General features: G+C 38.0%; 1 protein-coding gene across 5 annotated transcripts in view; it reads left to right on the forward strand.

The window, feature by feature from the left end:
• Positions 1–14,384, forward strand: part of RUNDC3B (RUN domain containing 3B) — a 173,122-nt gene that overhangs the window by 89,186 nt on the left and 69,552 nt on the right. For all 5 annotated transcript variants that reach the window (XM_069587703.1, XM_069587705.1, XM_069587704.1 and 2 more), the window contains 2 exons: positions 2,227–2,316; positions 4,059–4,139. In XM_069587703.1, the coding sequence (XP_069443804.1) occupies positions 2,227–2,316; positions 4,059–4,139 (171 nt within the window). The remainder of the gene's footprint in view (positions 1–2,226; positions 2,317–4,058; positions 4,140–14,384) is intronic.

Here is a 14,384-nt window from a genome sequence, read left to right on the forward strand (position 1 = left end):
AGGAAGTATCATGGTTCAGTAGAAAAGATGTAGAACTTAAGTAAAAATTGGTTTTCTTCCTTGATAAGTTTATCAACATCATCTTGGGCAAACTGTTTAAACCTGTCTCTCTTCTTGGTAATGAAATTGAAATGAATGACAATTGCTTCTGTATTTATTTCATCAGCTTTGCAAGTATCAAACAATATAATTATAAAAGTATTTGGTAAACTGTGGACTATTCAAAATTGATGATAGTAATATAAGAATATAGGCTTTATATGCAGTCTATATAAGCTCTGCTGCTGCTGCTAAGTTGCTTCAGTTGTGTCCGACTCTGTGCCACCCCGAAGACAGCAACCCCAGGCCCCTCCATCCATGGGATTTTCCAGGCAAGAGTACTGGAGTGGGTTGCCATTGCCTTCTCTGCTTTATAAGCTCAAGAATATGGAAAAGAGCAAGACGAATTTCATTTACTCAGATGCTTTCCTTTTAGCTAGTGGGATTATAGAGTGGTGTTCCTTGCCATTGTGTAACATAAAGAGTTATAACAATTTTATTATCCTTGTTACTGAACATAAGCAAGTTTTTGATACTATTTGAAAATGAATTCAATAATCTTTAGATTCTTTTGTGGAAAAATACCTTAAGCCCATATTAAATGATATTTTTTCAAAATATTTATTTTAAATATTTAAAAATAAACTTTAATATTATAAAAATTAACATTAACCAAAACAGAAGGCTTTACAAGAATTAACAAAGATAGATTCATATTTACATTTTGTCAGAGTCACAGTGAGCACTTTCTTTTTTGTATGCAGCCACCTAGGTAGCCCATCTGCCCTATTAGTATTGTAATGTTAAAGGTTGGCATCAGTTCAGTTCAGTTCAGTTACTCAGTCGTGTCCAACTCTTTGCGACCTCATGAATTGCAGCACGCCAGGCCTCCCTGTTCATCACCATCTCCCGGAGTTCACTCAGACTCACGTCCATTGAGTCAGTGATGCCATCCAGCCATCTCATCCTCTGTCGTCCCCTTCTCCTCCTGCCCCCAATCCCTCCCAGCATCAGAGTCTTTTCCAATGAGTCAACTCTTCGCATGAGGTGGCCAAAGTACTGGAACTTCAGCTTTAGTATCATTCCTTCCAAAGAAATCCCAGGGTTGATCTCCTTCAGAATAGACTGGTTGGATCTCCTTGTAGTCCAAGGGACTCTCAAGAGTCTTCTCCAACACCATAGTTCAAAAGCATCAATTCTTTGGCGCTCAGCCTTCTTCACAGTCCAACTCTCACATCCATACATGACCACGGGAAAAACCATAACCTTGACTAGCTGGACCTTAGTCGGCAAAGTAATGTCTCTGCTTTTGAATATGCTGTCTAGGTTGGTCATAACTTTTCTTCCAAGGAGTAAGCGTCTTTTAATTTCATGGCTGCAATCACCATCTGCAGTGATTTTAGAGCCCCCCAAAATAAACTCTGACACTGTTTCCACTGTTTCCCCATCTATTTCCCATGAAGTGATGGGCCTGGATGCGATGATCTTCGTTTTCTGAATGTTGAGCTTTAAGCCAACTTTTTCACTCTCCTCTTTCACTTTCATCTAGAGGCTTTTTAGCTCCTCTTCACTCTCTGCCATAAGGGTGGTGTCATCTGCATATCTGAGGTTATTGATATTTCTCCCGGCAATCTTGATTCCAGCTTGTGTTTCTTCCAGTCCAGCATTTCTCATGATATACTCTGCATAGAAGTTAAATAAGCAGGGTGACAACGTTAGCATAAATTACTATTAATCACATCTTCCTAGTTCTTAGTTTGGTTAATAACCTTTGGAATTACAGAAAAAAAATGTATGTTTGTGTTTGTTCTGTGTATATTAACAGAAAATAATCTACATAGTTTTGAAAGGAGACCAGTTTAAATGAGTGTTTACCACCTTTCAGTTTACATATATATTGCTTCAGTCTTGGAAAAATGCTAGACACTGTAGGCCTACTAAAGGAGTCACTTTGAAGATTCTTTTTAAGAGAGATATAAACACTTAGAATGACTTTTTTCCTTGTTACAATTTCAGCTTTTTTTTATTCTGCTAAGTATGTGCACGATTTAAGTGATATAGGTATGTTCTTGTTTTGACAAATTAAATAAATTTTAGTTCTTTCTACTCTAGCTTGGACTTTAACTGATTCCTGTAGCTGAAGCTTCAGTCTGTTTTTAATACATATTCACCCATTTCATTTTTTAGGAGATTTTATGAAGATGGAGCAATTGTCTTGGGTGAGGAAGCAAATATGCTTGCTGGCATGCTCCTTGGACTCAATGCTATTGATTTCAGGTACTTCATCTAACTGTATGTATTCTGATTTAAAATTATTCTACCTCATAATAGATTCTGCTTATCATTCTTTTCTTTCAGTTTTCTAAGTAAAGCATGCAGTTGGATATTGATTTGATTTGTGTTTTTCCCTTTATAATGAGATCAGTTTTATAAATAGGTTTGCTCTAAAAAAAGAGGCTGTCTTAAACTTAAGGAATTAACTGACGAAACTTATTTGCTTTCTGGCTTGGGAAAAAGAAAGCTTGGACCACATCCCCGCCGACCAGAAAAATCATATATTCTGGTAGCACTGAAGGAAGGTTTTAGATCGTATCTCTTAGTATTTTTCCACTACTGTTTTAAAATTAAAAATGTACTAATATTGATTCATAGCCAGAAAGATTTTCATTTTCTCATGTGGTGAGATAAAGAGGATCTTGACATTCTGTCTTAGATGGCTTATGTTTCTTATTTTGTTTCTGGAGTACTAAAAACTTTGTTAATATTTGCTTTTATTATCAACACGGTGAGTTGATTCCAAACTAAGATTGTAAGTACTGAAAATGGACATTCTAAGTTCTCCGTAGGTTGTTGGGAGCATCCTTCTGCATTTCATTTATTGATCTCAGATTTTACATTGTACTAAAAGTAAGAGATTTGTCTATAATAAGAATTCAAACCTGAGAATTAAGGATTTATTTTCATTGAAATGTATCACTTAAAAATTCACTGTTAACAAATAAGCATAAAACTTAAAAATCTGCTTTTAGGTCTTGAACTAAAAAATAATGCTCTCGAAAAAGAGACTGTCTTAAACTTAAGAAATTAACTGAGGAAGGGTTAATTCAGTCAATTCCTTAAGTTCCTTAGTTTCACTCATGTTACTTTTTTCTAATAAGTCACTTCCTTTTTAAAATACTTTTCTCTTTATAACTTTCCTCTATTTGAAATTTGATAAAGTGGGATTAGGTTAACTAACTTAATTGTTTGGGATGAACATGGTGAATACAGCATGAAGGCTGTCTTCATGATTTCTCTAAGGGTGTTAACTTTTTACCGTATGCTGCTGGCTCTGTCTAAATCCGTTACAATTATTTTTTGGTTGAAAACAAAACTGGGATAATAATATAAACTCTCGGTTTGTTGTAGCCCATTGATATTGTGTAGAAAGCAAATATCTTACTGACACATTAGTAATGTTTTGAAAATGAAGGAAAGCCCATACGTGGCCACTTTGATTTTCTCCTTATTCAAGTCTGGAAAAATACATCCTGTACCCTTGATGTTAATATATTAGAGTATGTTAGCAGGATAACTTCCCAGAGGAACCAAAAGGTAGTAGTTCATATATGAAGATTTTTCTAATTAGTCAGACTTTCTTAGGAAATATTCAGTGTCACCTGAGAATTTCTATGTAAATGAGAATAACAACTCTTTATATGAAATACTCCAGTGACGTCTTTGAAGTCTAATAAAGACCACGATAAAATGAACTATATAAATAGTATTCATACAGACTTCTCAGTAAACTTTACTTTTGTATGATGTGTGTATGTAATAGTGTTATTTATTTTTGTAAGCCCTCAATATTGAAGGTAGAATTGTCTTTATTGAGGTGATTATAACAAGCCACATTTAAATTACAAATAAAAAATTCATTTTTTTATCATTGATGAAACAAATGTTTCTATCAAGAGATTGTTTATAACACTGCGATTTAAATTTTTATGTATTAATATATTTATTGTCTGTTGTCTTAGCTTCTGCCTAAAGGGAGAAAGATTGGATGGCAACCTTCCTGCTGTAATAGACTATATACCATATTTGAGGTTTACCCAAAGGTATTTGATATTTTGTAATCTTAATTTATAGTTGAATGTCTTATATATTCATCTGATTAAAATTGCCTTTTATAGAACATTTATTTTTGTACCAGAAATCATTCAAAAATATAAATTCCAGTTGTATTTTTAGTACATATATATATAGTTTTTATATAATTATAAAATGGCATAAATATAGTTTTTAAAAACAGCATCTATTTTTACTTCTGTAGTTAATAGAATAACCTTAATAGCTCTATACTAGTCCATTGAGATTTCAAAACTATAATTCATTACTTAGATTGGTTTTCATGTTATTTCCATTGAAATTAAAATAATAATGAATATTTTTGTGCAAATAATTTTGTTTCTTTTGTGAATTTATAGAGTTATTTAGGTAAGTGCAATGAAAAATTTTGTGACTCTTAAAGTCTGTTCTTAGAGTTGTATCAATTTATCCTACTACCAATATTGTGTGAGAGAGGTTTCCCACAATCTCATCAGTATTAAAAATTAATCAGATGAAATCTAAAACTTTTCTTAAGATCTGCTTTCATAATTTATTTCCTGAATAATTATATACTTCTGAAATATTATGATCAGGCAAAAACTGTAAGGGAGAGAGAGTGAGTAATATATGTCTGTAAGTAATAGATGTATGTGTGTACATACACAAAAGATGCATTTATTGAGTGCTAAGGCAGGAAAGGCAGAGGAACCAGAGATCAAATTGCCAGCATCTGCTGGATATTTGAAAAAACAAGAGAGTTCCAGGAAAACATTTATTTCTGCTTTATTGACTATGCCAAAGCCTTTGACTGTATGGATCACAATAAACTGTGGAAAATTCTTCAAGAGATGAGAATACCAGACCAGCTGACTGACCTCTTGAGAAATCTGTATGCAGGTCAGGAAGCAACAGTTAGAACTGCACATGGAACAACAGACTGGTTCCAAATAGGAAAAGGAGTATGTCAAGGCTGTATATTGTCACCCTGCTTATTTAACTTCTATGCAGAGTACATCATGAGAAATGCTGGGCTGGATGAAGCATTAAGCTGGAATCAAGATTGTTGGGAGAAATATAATAAGCTTAGATATGCAGAAGACACCACCCTTATGGCAGAAAATGAAGAAGAACTAAGGAGCCTCTTGTTGAAAGTGAAAGAGGAGAGTGCAAAAGTTGGCTTAAAGCTCAACATTCAGAAGACAAAGATCATGGCATCTGGTCCCATCACTTCATGGCAAATAGATGAAGAAACAATGGAAACAGTGTCAGACTTTGTTTTTCAAAATCACTGCAGATGGTGACTGCAGCCATGAAATTAAAAGACTCTTACTCCTTGGAAGAAAAGTTATCACCAACCTAGACAGCATATTAAAAAGCAGAGTCGTTACTTTGCCAACAAAGGTCCATCTAGTCAAGGCAGTGTTTTCCCAGTAGTCATGTATGGATGTGAGAGTTGGACTATAAAGAAAGCTGCTGCTGCTGCTAAGTCGCTTAAGTCGTGTCTGACTCTGTGCGACCCCATAGATAGCAGCCCACTAGGCTCCCCTATCCCTGGGGTTCTCCAGGCAAGAATACTGGAGTGGGTTGCCATTTCCTTCTCCAATGCAGGAAAGTGAAAAGTGAAAGGGAAGTCGCTCAGTCGTGTCTGACTCTGTGCGACCCCATAGATAGCAGCCCACTAGGCTCCCCTATCCCTGGGGTTCTCCAGGCAAGAATACTGGAGTGGGTTGCCATTTCCTTCTCCAATAAAGAAAGCTGAGTGCCGAAGAATTAATGCTTTTGAACTGTGGTGTTGGAGAAGATTCTTGAGAGTTCCTCAGACTGCAAGGAGATCCGACCAGTCCATCCTAAAGGAGACGAGTCCTGAATATTCATTGGAAGGACTGATGTTGAAGCTGAAACTCCAATACTTTGGCCACCTGATGTGAAGAGCTGACTCATTGGAAAAGACCCAGATGCTGGGAAAATTGAAGGCAAGAGGAGAAGGGGATGACAGAGGATGAGATGGTTGGATGGCATCACTGACTCAATGGACATGAGTTTGAGTAATCGCCGGGAGTTGGTGATGGACAGGGAGGCCTGGCATGCTGCAGTCATGGGGTTGCAAAGAGTCAGACATAACTGAGCAATTGAACTGAACTGAAGGCAGGAAAAAATCTTTCCTAGGTTTCTTCCTAGATGTCAAGAGTATAGGAACTCTGTAAACTTCTGTAAAGGTATACAATCCCTGTACCCAAAATAATCACTGTCTAGTAAGAGAAGTCACTATGATTTCAGAGCTAGGAGTGTGAAGATTTTTTAGATGATGAAGGAGAAGGAGGAATAGAGTATTGTGGTACAAAGATTTCTAACTTAAGTTAGGATCCCTTGGGAAACGGATAATTCTGTTACATTAGATCTAGAAAAGAAACACCAAGATGCAGGCATGAAATTATCACCTTTTGGGGATTTATTGGATTATAGGGCACTTTGTGGAGATTACTAACAGTTCAAAATAATACTAATAAATATGAGTAATACTATTTATTGGATGTTTATCAGTGCTTAAGTGCTTTATTTAAGCACTTAAGTAAAGTGCTTTACTTTATGTGTTAAGTGCTTTACTTCTGTTAACTCATTAATCTCCTCAAAAATCAGTGAGGTCGGCACCACTGTCCTTATTTTTAAGTGAAGAACTGAAACACAGAGAGGTTAAGTAGCTTGTCCACAGACACAGCAGATTTGTGCAGAGTGGGCCACAGATCTGAAATTAGAGAGCAAAATGACTGTTTGGAGACAGGAGTTTGGTCATCAGTGTGCAGATAGAAAGGCAGTTTTTAGTGATCTAGGAAATTTAAATTAAAATATGAAGATAACCATAAATGCAAATGTTCCTTTCTTCTTAAATAAGAGACGGTAGTGATTATTACAGTGCTTTTAAAAAGATGAAGTCATGGAACCTTCTCACCTGGTACCCTCAGAATGAATTTAATGATGTGTATTCTGTGTCTCCAGCTGCTTAGTCACCATTTGTCCAGTTTTTTTTTTTTTTGCAATTTCCTCTTTCTATGCAGTAATCCAAATACATATTTATTCCTTTGTAGTCATCATATAACAGAGGACTCCTGCCATCTTTTAATATAAAGGATACAAGAACAAGAAGAAAAATAATCAATTCAACCTAGTCTTAACCCAGCTAGCATTACTGACCATGGAGGTTTTCTTTTTAGAAAGATTTAAACTATCCTAATAGTCATAAAGAACCAATATTTTAAAAATTGAATGACTTCCACCCAAATGTACCTGTATTAGACACAGTTTTAAAAATTATATTTGATGCCTAATTATAAGAGTCTCAGTTCAGTTTAGTCGCTCAGTCATGTTCGATTCTTTCTGACCCCATGGACTGCAGCAACCCAGGCTTCCTTGTCCATCACCAACTCCCAGTGTTTACTTAAACTCATGTCCATTGAGTCGGTGATGCCATCCAAGCATCTCAACCTCTGTTGTCCCCTTCTCCTCTTGCCTTCAATCTTTCCTAGCATCAAGGTCTTTTCAAATGAGTCAGTTCTTCACATCAGTGGCCAAAGGATTGGAGTTTCAGCTTCAATCAGTCCTTCCATTGAATATTCAGGACTGATTTCCTTTAGGATGGACTGGTTGGATCTCCTTGCAGTCCAAGGGACTCTCAAGAGTCTTCTCCAACACCACAGTTCAAAAGCATTAATTCTTTGGCACTCAGCTTTCTTTATAGTCCAACTCTCATATCCATACATGACTACTGGAAAAACCATAGCTTTGACTAGATGGACCTTTGTTGGCAAAATATCTCTGCTTTTCAATATGCTGTCTAGGTTGGTCATAACTTTTCTTCCTAGGAGTAAGTGTCTTTTTATTTCATGGCTGCAGTCACCATCAGCTGTGATTTTGGAGCCCCCCAAAATAAAGTCTGCCACTGTTTCCACTGTTCCTTCATCTATTTGCCATGAAGTGATGGGACTGGAGGCCATGATTTGTTTTCTGAATGTTGAGCTTTAAACCAACCTTTTCACTCTCCTCTTTCACTTTCATCAAGAGGCTCTTTAGTTTTTCTTTGCTTTCTGCCATAAGGGTGGTGTCATCTGCATATCTGAGCTTATTGATATTTCTCCCGACAGTCTTGATTCCAGCTTAATGCTTCATCCAGCCCAGCATTTCTCATGGTGTACTCTGCATAGAAGTTAAATACGCAGGGTGACAATATACAGCCTTGACGTACTCCTTTTCCTGTTTGGAACCAGTCTGTTGTTCCATGTCCAGTTCTAACTGTTGCTTCTTGACATGCATGCAGATTTCTCAAGAGGCAAGTCAGGTGGTCTGGTATTCCCATCCCTTTAAGAACTTCCCACAGTTTGTTGTGATCCATACAGTCAAAGTCTTTGGCATAGTCAGTAAAGCAGAAGTCGATATTTTCTGGAACCCTCTGGCTTTTTTGATGATCCAGTGGATTGGCAATTTGGTCTCTGGTTCCTCTGCCTTTTCTAAATTCAGCTTGAACATCTGGAAATTCACAGTTCATGTATTGCTGAAGCCTGGCTTGGAGAATTTTGAGGATTAATTACTTTGCTAGCCTGTGAGATGAGTGTAGTTGTGTAGTAGTTTGAGCATTCTTTGGCATTGCCTTTCTTTGGGTTGGAATGAAAACTGACCTTTTCCAGCCTCAGCCACTGCTGAGTTTTCCAAATTTGCTGACATATTGAGTGTAGCACTTCCACAGCATCATCTTTTAGGATTAGAAATAGCTCAACTGGTATTCCATCATCTCCACTAGCTTTGTTTGTAGTGATGCTTCCTAAGGCCCACTTGACTTCACATTCCAGGATGACTGGCTCTAGGTGAGTGATATCACCATTGTGATTATCTGGGTCATGAAGATCTTTTTTGTATAGTTCTTCTGTGTATTCTTGCCATCTCTTCTTAATGTCTTCTGCTTCTATTAGATCCATACCATTTCTGTCCCTTATTATACCTATCTTTGCATGAAATGTTCCCTTGATATCTCTAATTTTCTTGAAGAGATCTCTAGTCTTTCCCATTCTATTGTTTTCCTCTATTTCTTTGCACTGATCACTGAGGAAGGCTTTCTTATCTCTCCTTGCTATTCTTTGGAACTCTGCCTTAAAATGGGTATATCTTTCCTTTTCTCCTTTGCCTTTCACTTCTCTTCTTTTCTCAGCTATTTGTAAGGCCTCCTCAGACAACCATTTTGCCTTTTTGCTTTTCTTTTTCTTGAGGATGGTCTTGATCACTGCCTCCTGTACATGTCACAAACCTCTGTCCATAGTTCCTCAGGCACTCTGTCTATCAAATCTAATCCCCTGAATCTATTTCTCACTTCTACTGTATAATCGTAAGGCATTTGATTTAGGTCATACCTGAATGATCTAGTGGTTTGCCCTACTTTCATCAATTTAAGTCTGAATTTTGCAATAAGGAATTCATGATCTGAGCCACAGTTAGCTCCTGGTCTTGTTTTTGCTGACTATAGAGCTTCTCCATCTTTGGCTGCAAAGAAGATAATTAGTCTGATTTTGGCAAAGAATATAATCAGTCTGATTTCAGTATTGACCATTTGGTGATGTCCATGTGTAGAGTCTTCTCTTGTACTGTTGGAAGAGGGTATTTGCTATGATCAGTGTGTTCTCTTGGCAAAACTCTATTAGCTTTTGCCCTGCTTCATTCTGTACTCCAAGGCCAAATTTGCCTGTTACTCCAGGGATCTTTGGCTTCCTACTTTTGCATTCCAGTCCCCTGTAATGAAAAGAACATCTTTTTGGGTGTTAGTTCTGGAAGGTCTTGTAGGTCTTCATAGAACCGTTCAATTTCAGCTTCTTCAGCTTTTCTGCTGGGGCATAGACTTGGATTATTGTGATATTGAATGGTTTGCCTTGGAAACGAACAGAAATCATTCTGTTTTTGAGATTGCATTTTGGACTCTTTTGTTGTCTGTGATAGCTACTCCATTTCTTCTAAGGAATTCTTGCCACAATAGTAGAATTAATGGTCATCTGAGTTAAATACAGCCATTTCAGTCCATTTTAGTTCTCTGATTCCTAAAATGTTGTTGTTCACTCTTACTATCTCCTGTTTGACCACTTCCAATTTCCCTTGATTCATGGACCTAACACTCCAGGTTCTGGTATAAGAGTCTATTCCTCCCCATATTACTGTTTTTAACTTATTTGTAAAGTAGGTGTTTATTGTAGAATAATTAGAAAATACAGAAAGGTAGAAAGTAGAAGAAAGCTTAAGTCACTCACAATCTTATGTTTACAGCGCAGCCACTAGCATTGTTAACATTTTGACAGATTACTTTCAGCCTTTTCTGTGCATAGAAATATTTTTTTCTTTGATTAAAATGGAATCATGATATACACGTATCTGTTTCCCTTAATACTGTATAATGAACACTTTTTCATGTTCTTAGCCATCATTCTATAGCATCGTTTCCTAACAGGAATAGAGTTTCATTCTTTATATAGTGTGTTAACTCAGTTATTGTTCGACTTTTGAAGTGTGTTCAGTTCCCTGTCTTGTACAGTATTGCAGTTAATGGCCTTGCACTACGTCTTTTTATGCAGAACCATTATTATTTCTTTAGGTTAAAACCTTGAAGTAGAATTTCTTGGATAAATAGTATATATGTTATTAAAACTTTTGAAGCTTGCTGTCAAACTGCCCACCAGAGAGGCCGTACCAGTTTAGATCCTATCAGCAATATGTGACAGAGCCTACCTCTGTCATTTACAATCAAGTCTTAAAGGTGCGGCTAATGCTCTAAATAAAAAATATCCTGTTGTTGTTTTTGGTTTGCATTTATTTGATGGCTGGTGAAGTTGAACTTTAAAAATATTAGTTATTCTTTTAAAATAGAGTTTTATGCTTCTGAAGCTAAATATGTGAAATATGTTAATAGGAAACATCCTAAAATATATTTCATATTTAAAATTGGTTTAATTAAGTTTTAAATTGTGTATCAGTGATAAGATATAAATTTTTCTGAGTTACTGCTTGATATAACTTTAAAGATCTTTTCTTAAATGGATTTTAAGCCAAAGAAGTCTAGCAGTAGCTGATGATTGTTGGTCTTTTATAATGCCTTCAGTTTTTCACTTTTAAATGTAGCATGTTTATAGTTAAGTATTTATATTTAGAATGATTATTTCCTAAAGAGGCAAATTTCTACAGACAGAATTGCTGAGTTTAAAAGATTGTAAATGATCAAGTGTGCTGTTAAATTGCTTTTCTTATATAGCTTAGCTGTGGCTTTTCATATATAGTTGGCTGTCCATATCTGCAGGGTCCACATCTGTGCATTAACCAACTGTGGATCAAATGTATGCAGGATTTGGCCGTGTGAGAGACTTGCACTTCCATGGGCGCTGCTCTCTCAGGGGCTCCTGGAAGCAGTCCTTCCTGGATACTGAGGGACCTCTTGACCCTGTCTTTTCCCCTCTTAGAAGGGATAAGCTAAGCATTTTTCTACCAAAGGCCAGTCTTTTGGCCTGTGTACTGCACCCCATCATCTCTCTTCTGTTCGGTCTTAGCTCTGGTAGTTGTCCTTTTCCATTAACTTTCCTTTTTCTAGATCTTCCTGCACGTCATAACGTATAAGCATGTGGTTATTTTTCCCTTCTTAAAAAAGGGAACCAAGAAATTTTCCCAACCCCACATTTAACACTTCTAAGCTATTCTTTAGTACCCTTTCTTTTATGACAGAACTGTGCCTCCTTTTTTTTTTTTCCACCTCCTTTCTCTCTTGATGGCTCAGATGGTAAAGAATCTGCCTGCAATGCAGGAGACCCAGGTTTGATCCCTGGGTTGGAAAGATCCCGTGGAAAAGGGAATGGCAACCTACTCCAGTATTCTTGGCTGCAGAGTCCCACAGACAGAGAAGCCTGGAGGGCCATAGTCCATGGGGTGCAAAGAGTCAGACGTGACTGAGCGACTAATACTTTGACTTCTCTTGAACTAGTCAAATGAGCTTTCAATACCTCCCACTGAAACTACTCTTTTCATAGTTAGCAGGAATGTCTCCTTGCCAAAGCCAGAGGTCAGTTTGCTCACCTTACTTGACCTTTGAGCAGTGTTGGATACACACAACTCTTCCTCTTAGCACTTTGCTACTTTTCCTCCTGTTTGCTCCTTCTTACTCTCTCTCACTGCTTTCTTCACTTCCCCAACCTCTAAATGTTGGACTGTTTTCCGAGCTCAGTTCTGAATTGTCTTCTCTGTCTACACTAAGTAATTGCATCCAGTTTCATGGCTTTAAACACTATACTGCTCTTTCCCTTATGTACGCTTCTACCTAGAACACTACTCTGAACTCTGGACTCATACACACAGCTGCCAACTTGACATCTCCACCTGGATGTGTAATAAGCACCTCAGAGGAAGCATGTACAATAAAGAGCTCCTAATCCCACCACTGCCACCTCTGGAAAAAACTCACTTCTTCCTTTAGTCTTTGCCATTCCTAGGATGGTAGTTCTAGCATGCCAGTTGCTTATGCTCAAAAACTTGGGGTCAGTGTTGAATTCTCTCTTCCATAATCCATCAGTAAATTTTGCACCACCACTGTCACCTCCTAAACTTAAATATGGAGTTTTGCAAGAGTCTTCAAACTCCACCTCTGACTCCTGTCATTTTTTTCTCCATAGAACAGCCAGAATGATCCTTTAGGAATATGTCAAATAATTTCATTCCTCTGTTCAAAACTTTCCAGTAGTTGCTTTCCTTCTGACTCAAAGTGAAAGACAAAATTCCCAAGTTGACCCGGCCTCCGGTCCCTCCGTGACCTCATGTCCTGTTCCCTGCCTTCTTACTCACTGTGCTTCAGTGACACTGGCCACCTTGTTACTCCTTCAGCACACCCAGCCCGCATATGCATCTTTCTGTTTTCTCTGCTAGGAACACAATCACTCTCAAGGTATTTGCATGGCTACTTCCCTCATCTTCTCTAAGACTCTGCTTAGTACCATCATAGTCAGGAAGCCTGCACGGAACATTCTCCCTAAAAGAGTGATACCAGTTCCCCTGACTGAGGTGACCTCAAGCAACTATTTTTCATCTCTTATTCTCATTTTCTTCCTTTGTTGAATGAACTTATTAGATAGTGCAGCAATACTTCATGGGGTTATCATGAGGACTAATGAGGTACATGAAGTGTTCATACAGTTCCTTGGATCCCTGTCAGTCAGTCAGTTCAGTTCAGTCGCTCAGTCGTGTCTGACTCTTTGCGACCCCATGAATCGCAGCACGCCAGGCCTCCCTGTCTACCACCAACTCCCAGAGTTTACCCAAACTCATGTCCATCGAGTCAGTGGAGCCATCCAGCCATCTCATCCTCTGTCATCCCTTTCTCCTCCTGCCCCCAATCCCTCCCAGCATTAGCGTCTTTTCCAGTGAGTCAACTCTTCACATCAGGTGGCCAAAGTATTGGAGTTTCAGCTTCAACATCAGTCTTTCCAGTGAACACCCAGGACTGATCTCCTTTAGGATGGACTGGTTGGATCTCCTTGCAGTCCAAGGGGCTCTCAAGAGTCTCCTGCAACACCACAGTTCAAAAGTCAATTCTTTGGCCCTCAGCTTTCTTCACAGTCCAACTCTCACATCCATACATGACCACAGGAAAAACCATAGCCTTGACTAGATGGACCTTAGTCGGCAAAGTAATGTCTCTGCTTTTTAATATGCTATCTAGGGTGGTTATAACTTTCCTTCCAAGGAGTAAGCATCTTTTAATTTCATGGCTGCTGTCACCATCTGCAGTGATTTTGGAGCCCCCCAAAAATAAAGTCTGACACTGTTTCCACTGTTTCCCCATCTATTTCCCATGAAGTGATGGGACCAGGTGCCATGATCTTCATTTTCTGAATGTTGAGCTTTAAGCCAGCTTTTTCACTCTCCTCTTTCACTTTCATCAAGTCTTTTTAGCTCCTCTTCACTTTCTGCCATAAGGCTGGTGTCATCTGCATATCTGAGGTTATTGATATTTCTCCTGGCAATCTTGATTCCAGCTTGTGCTTCATCCAACCCAGCATTTCTCATGATGTACTCTGCATAGAAGTTAAATAAGCATGGTGACAATATACAGCCTTGACGTACTCCTTTTCCTATTTGGAACCAGTCTGTTGTTCCATGTCTAGTTCTAACTGTTGCTTCCTGACCTGCATACAGATTTCTCCAGAGGCAGGTCAGGTGGTCTGGTATTCTCATCTCTTTCAGAATTGTCC

This window comes from Ovis canadensis, chromosome 4, assembly GCF_042477335.2.
Source record: "Ovis canadensis isolate MfBH-ARS-UI-01 breed Bighorn chromosome 4, ARS-UI_OviCan_v2, whole genome shotgun sequence".
In the NCBI taxonomy this organism is placed as follows: domain Eukaryota; kingdom Metazoa; phylum Chordata; class Mammalia; order Artiodactyla; family Bovidae; genus Ovis; species Ovis canadensis.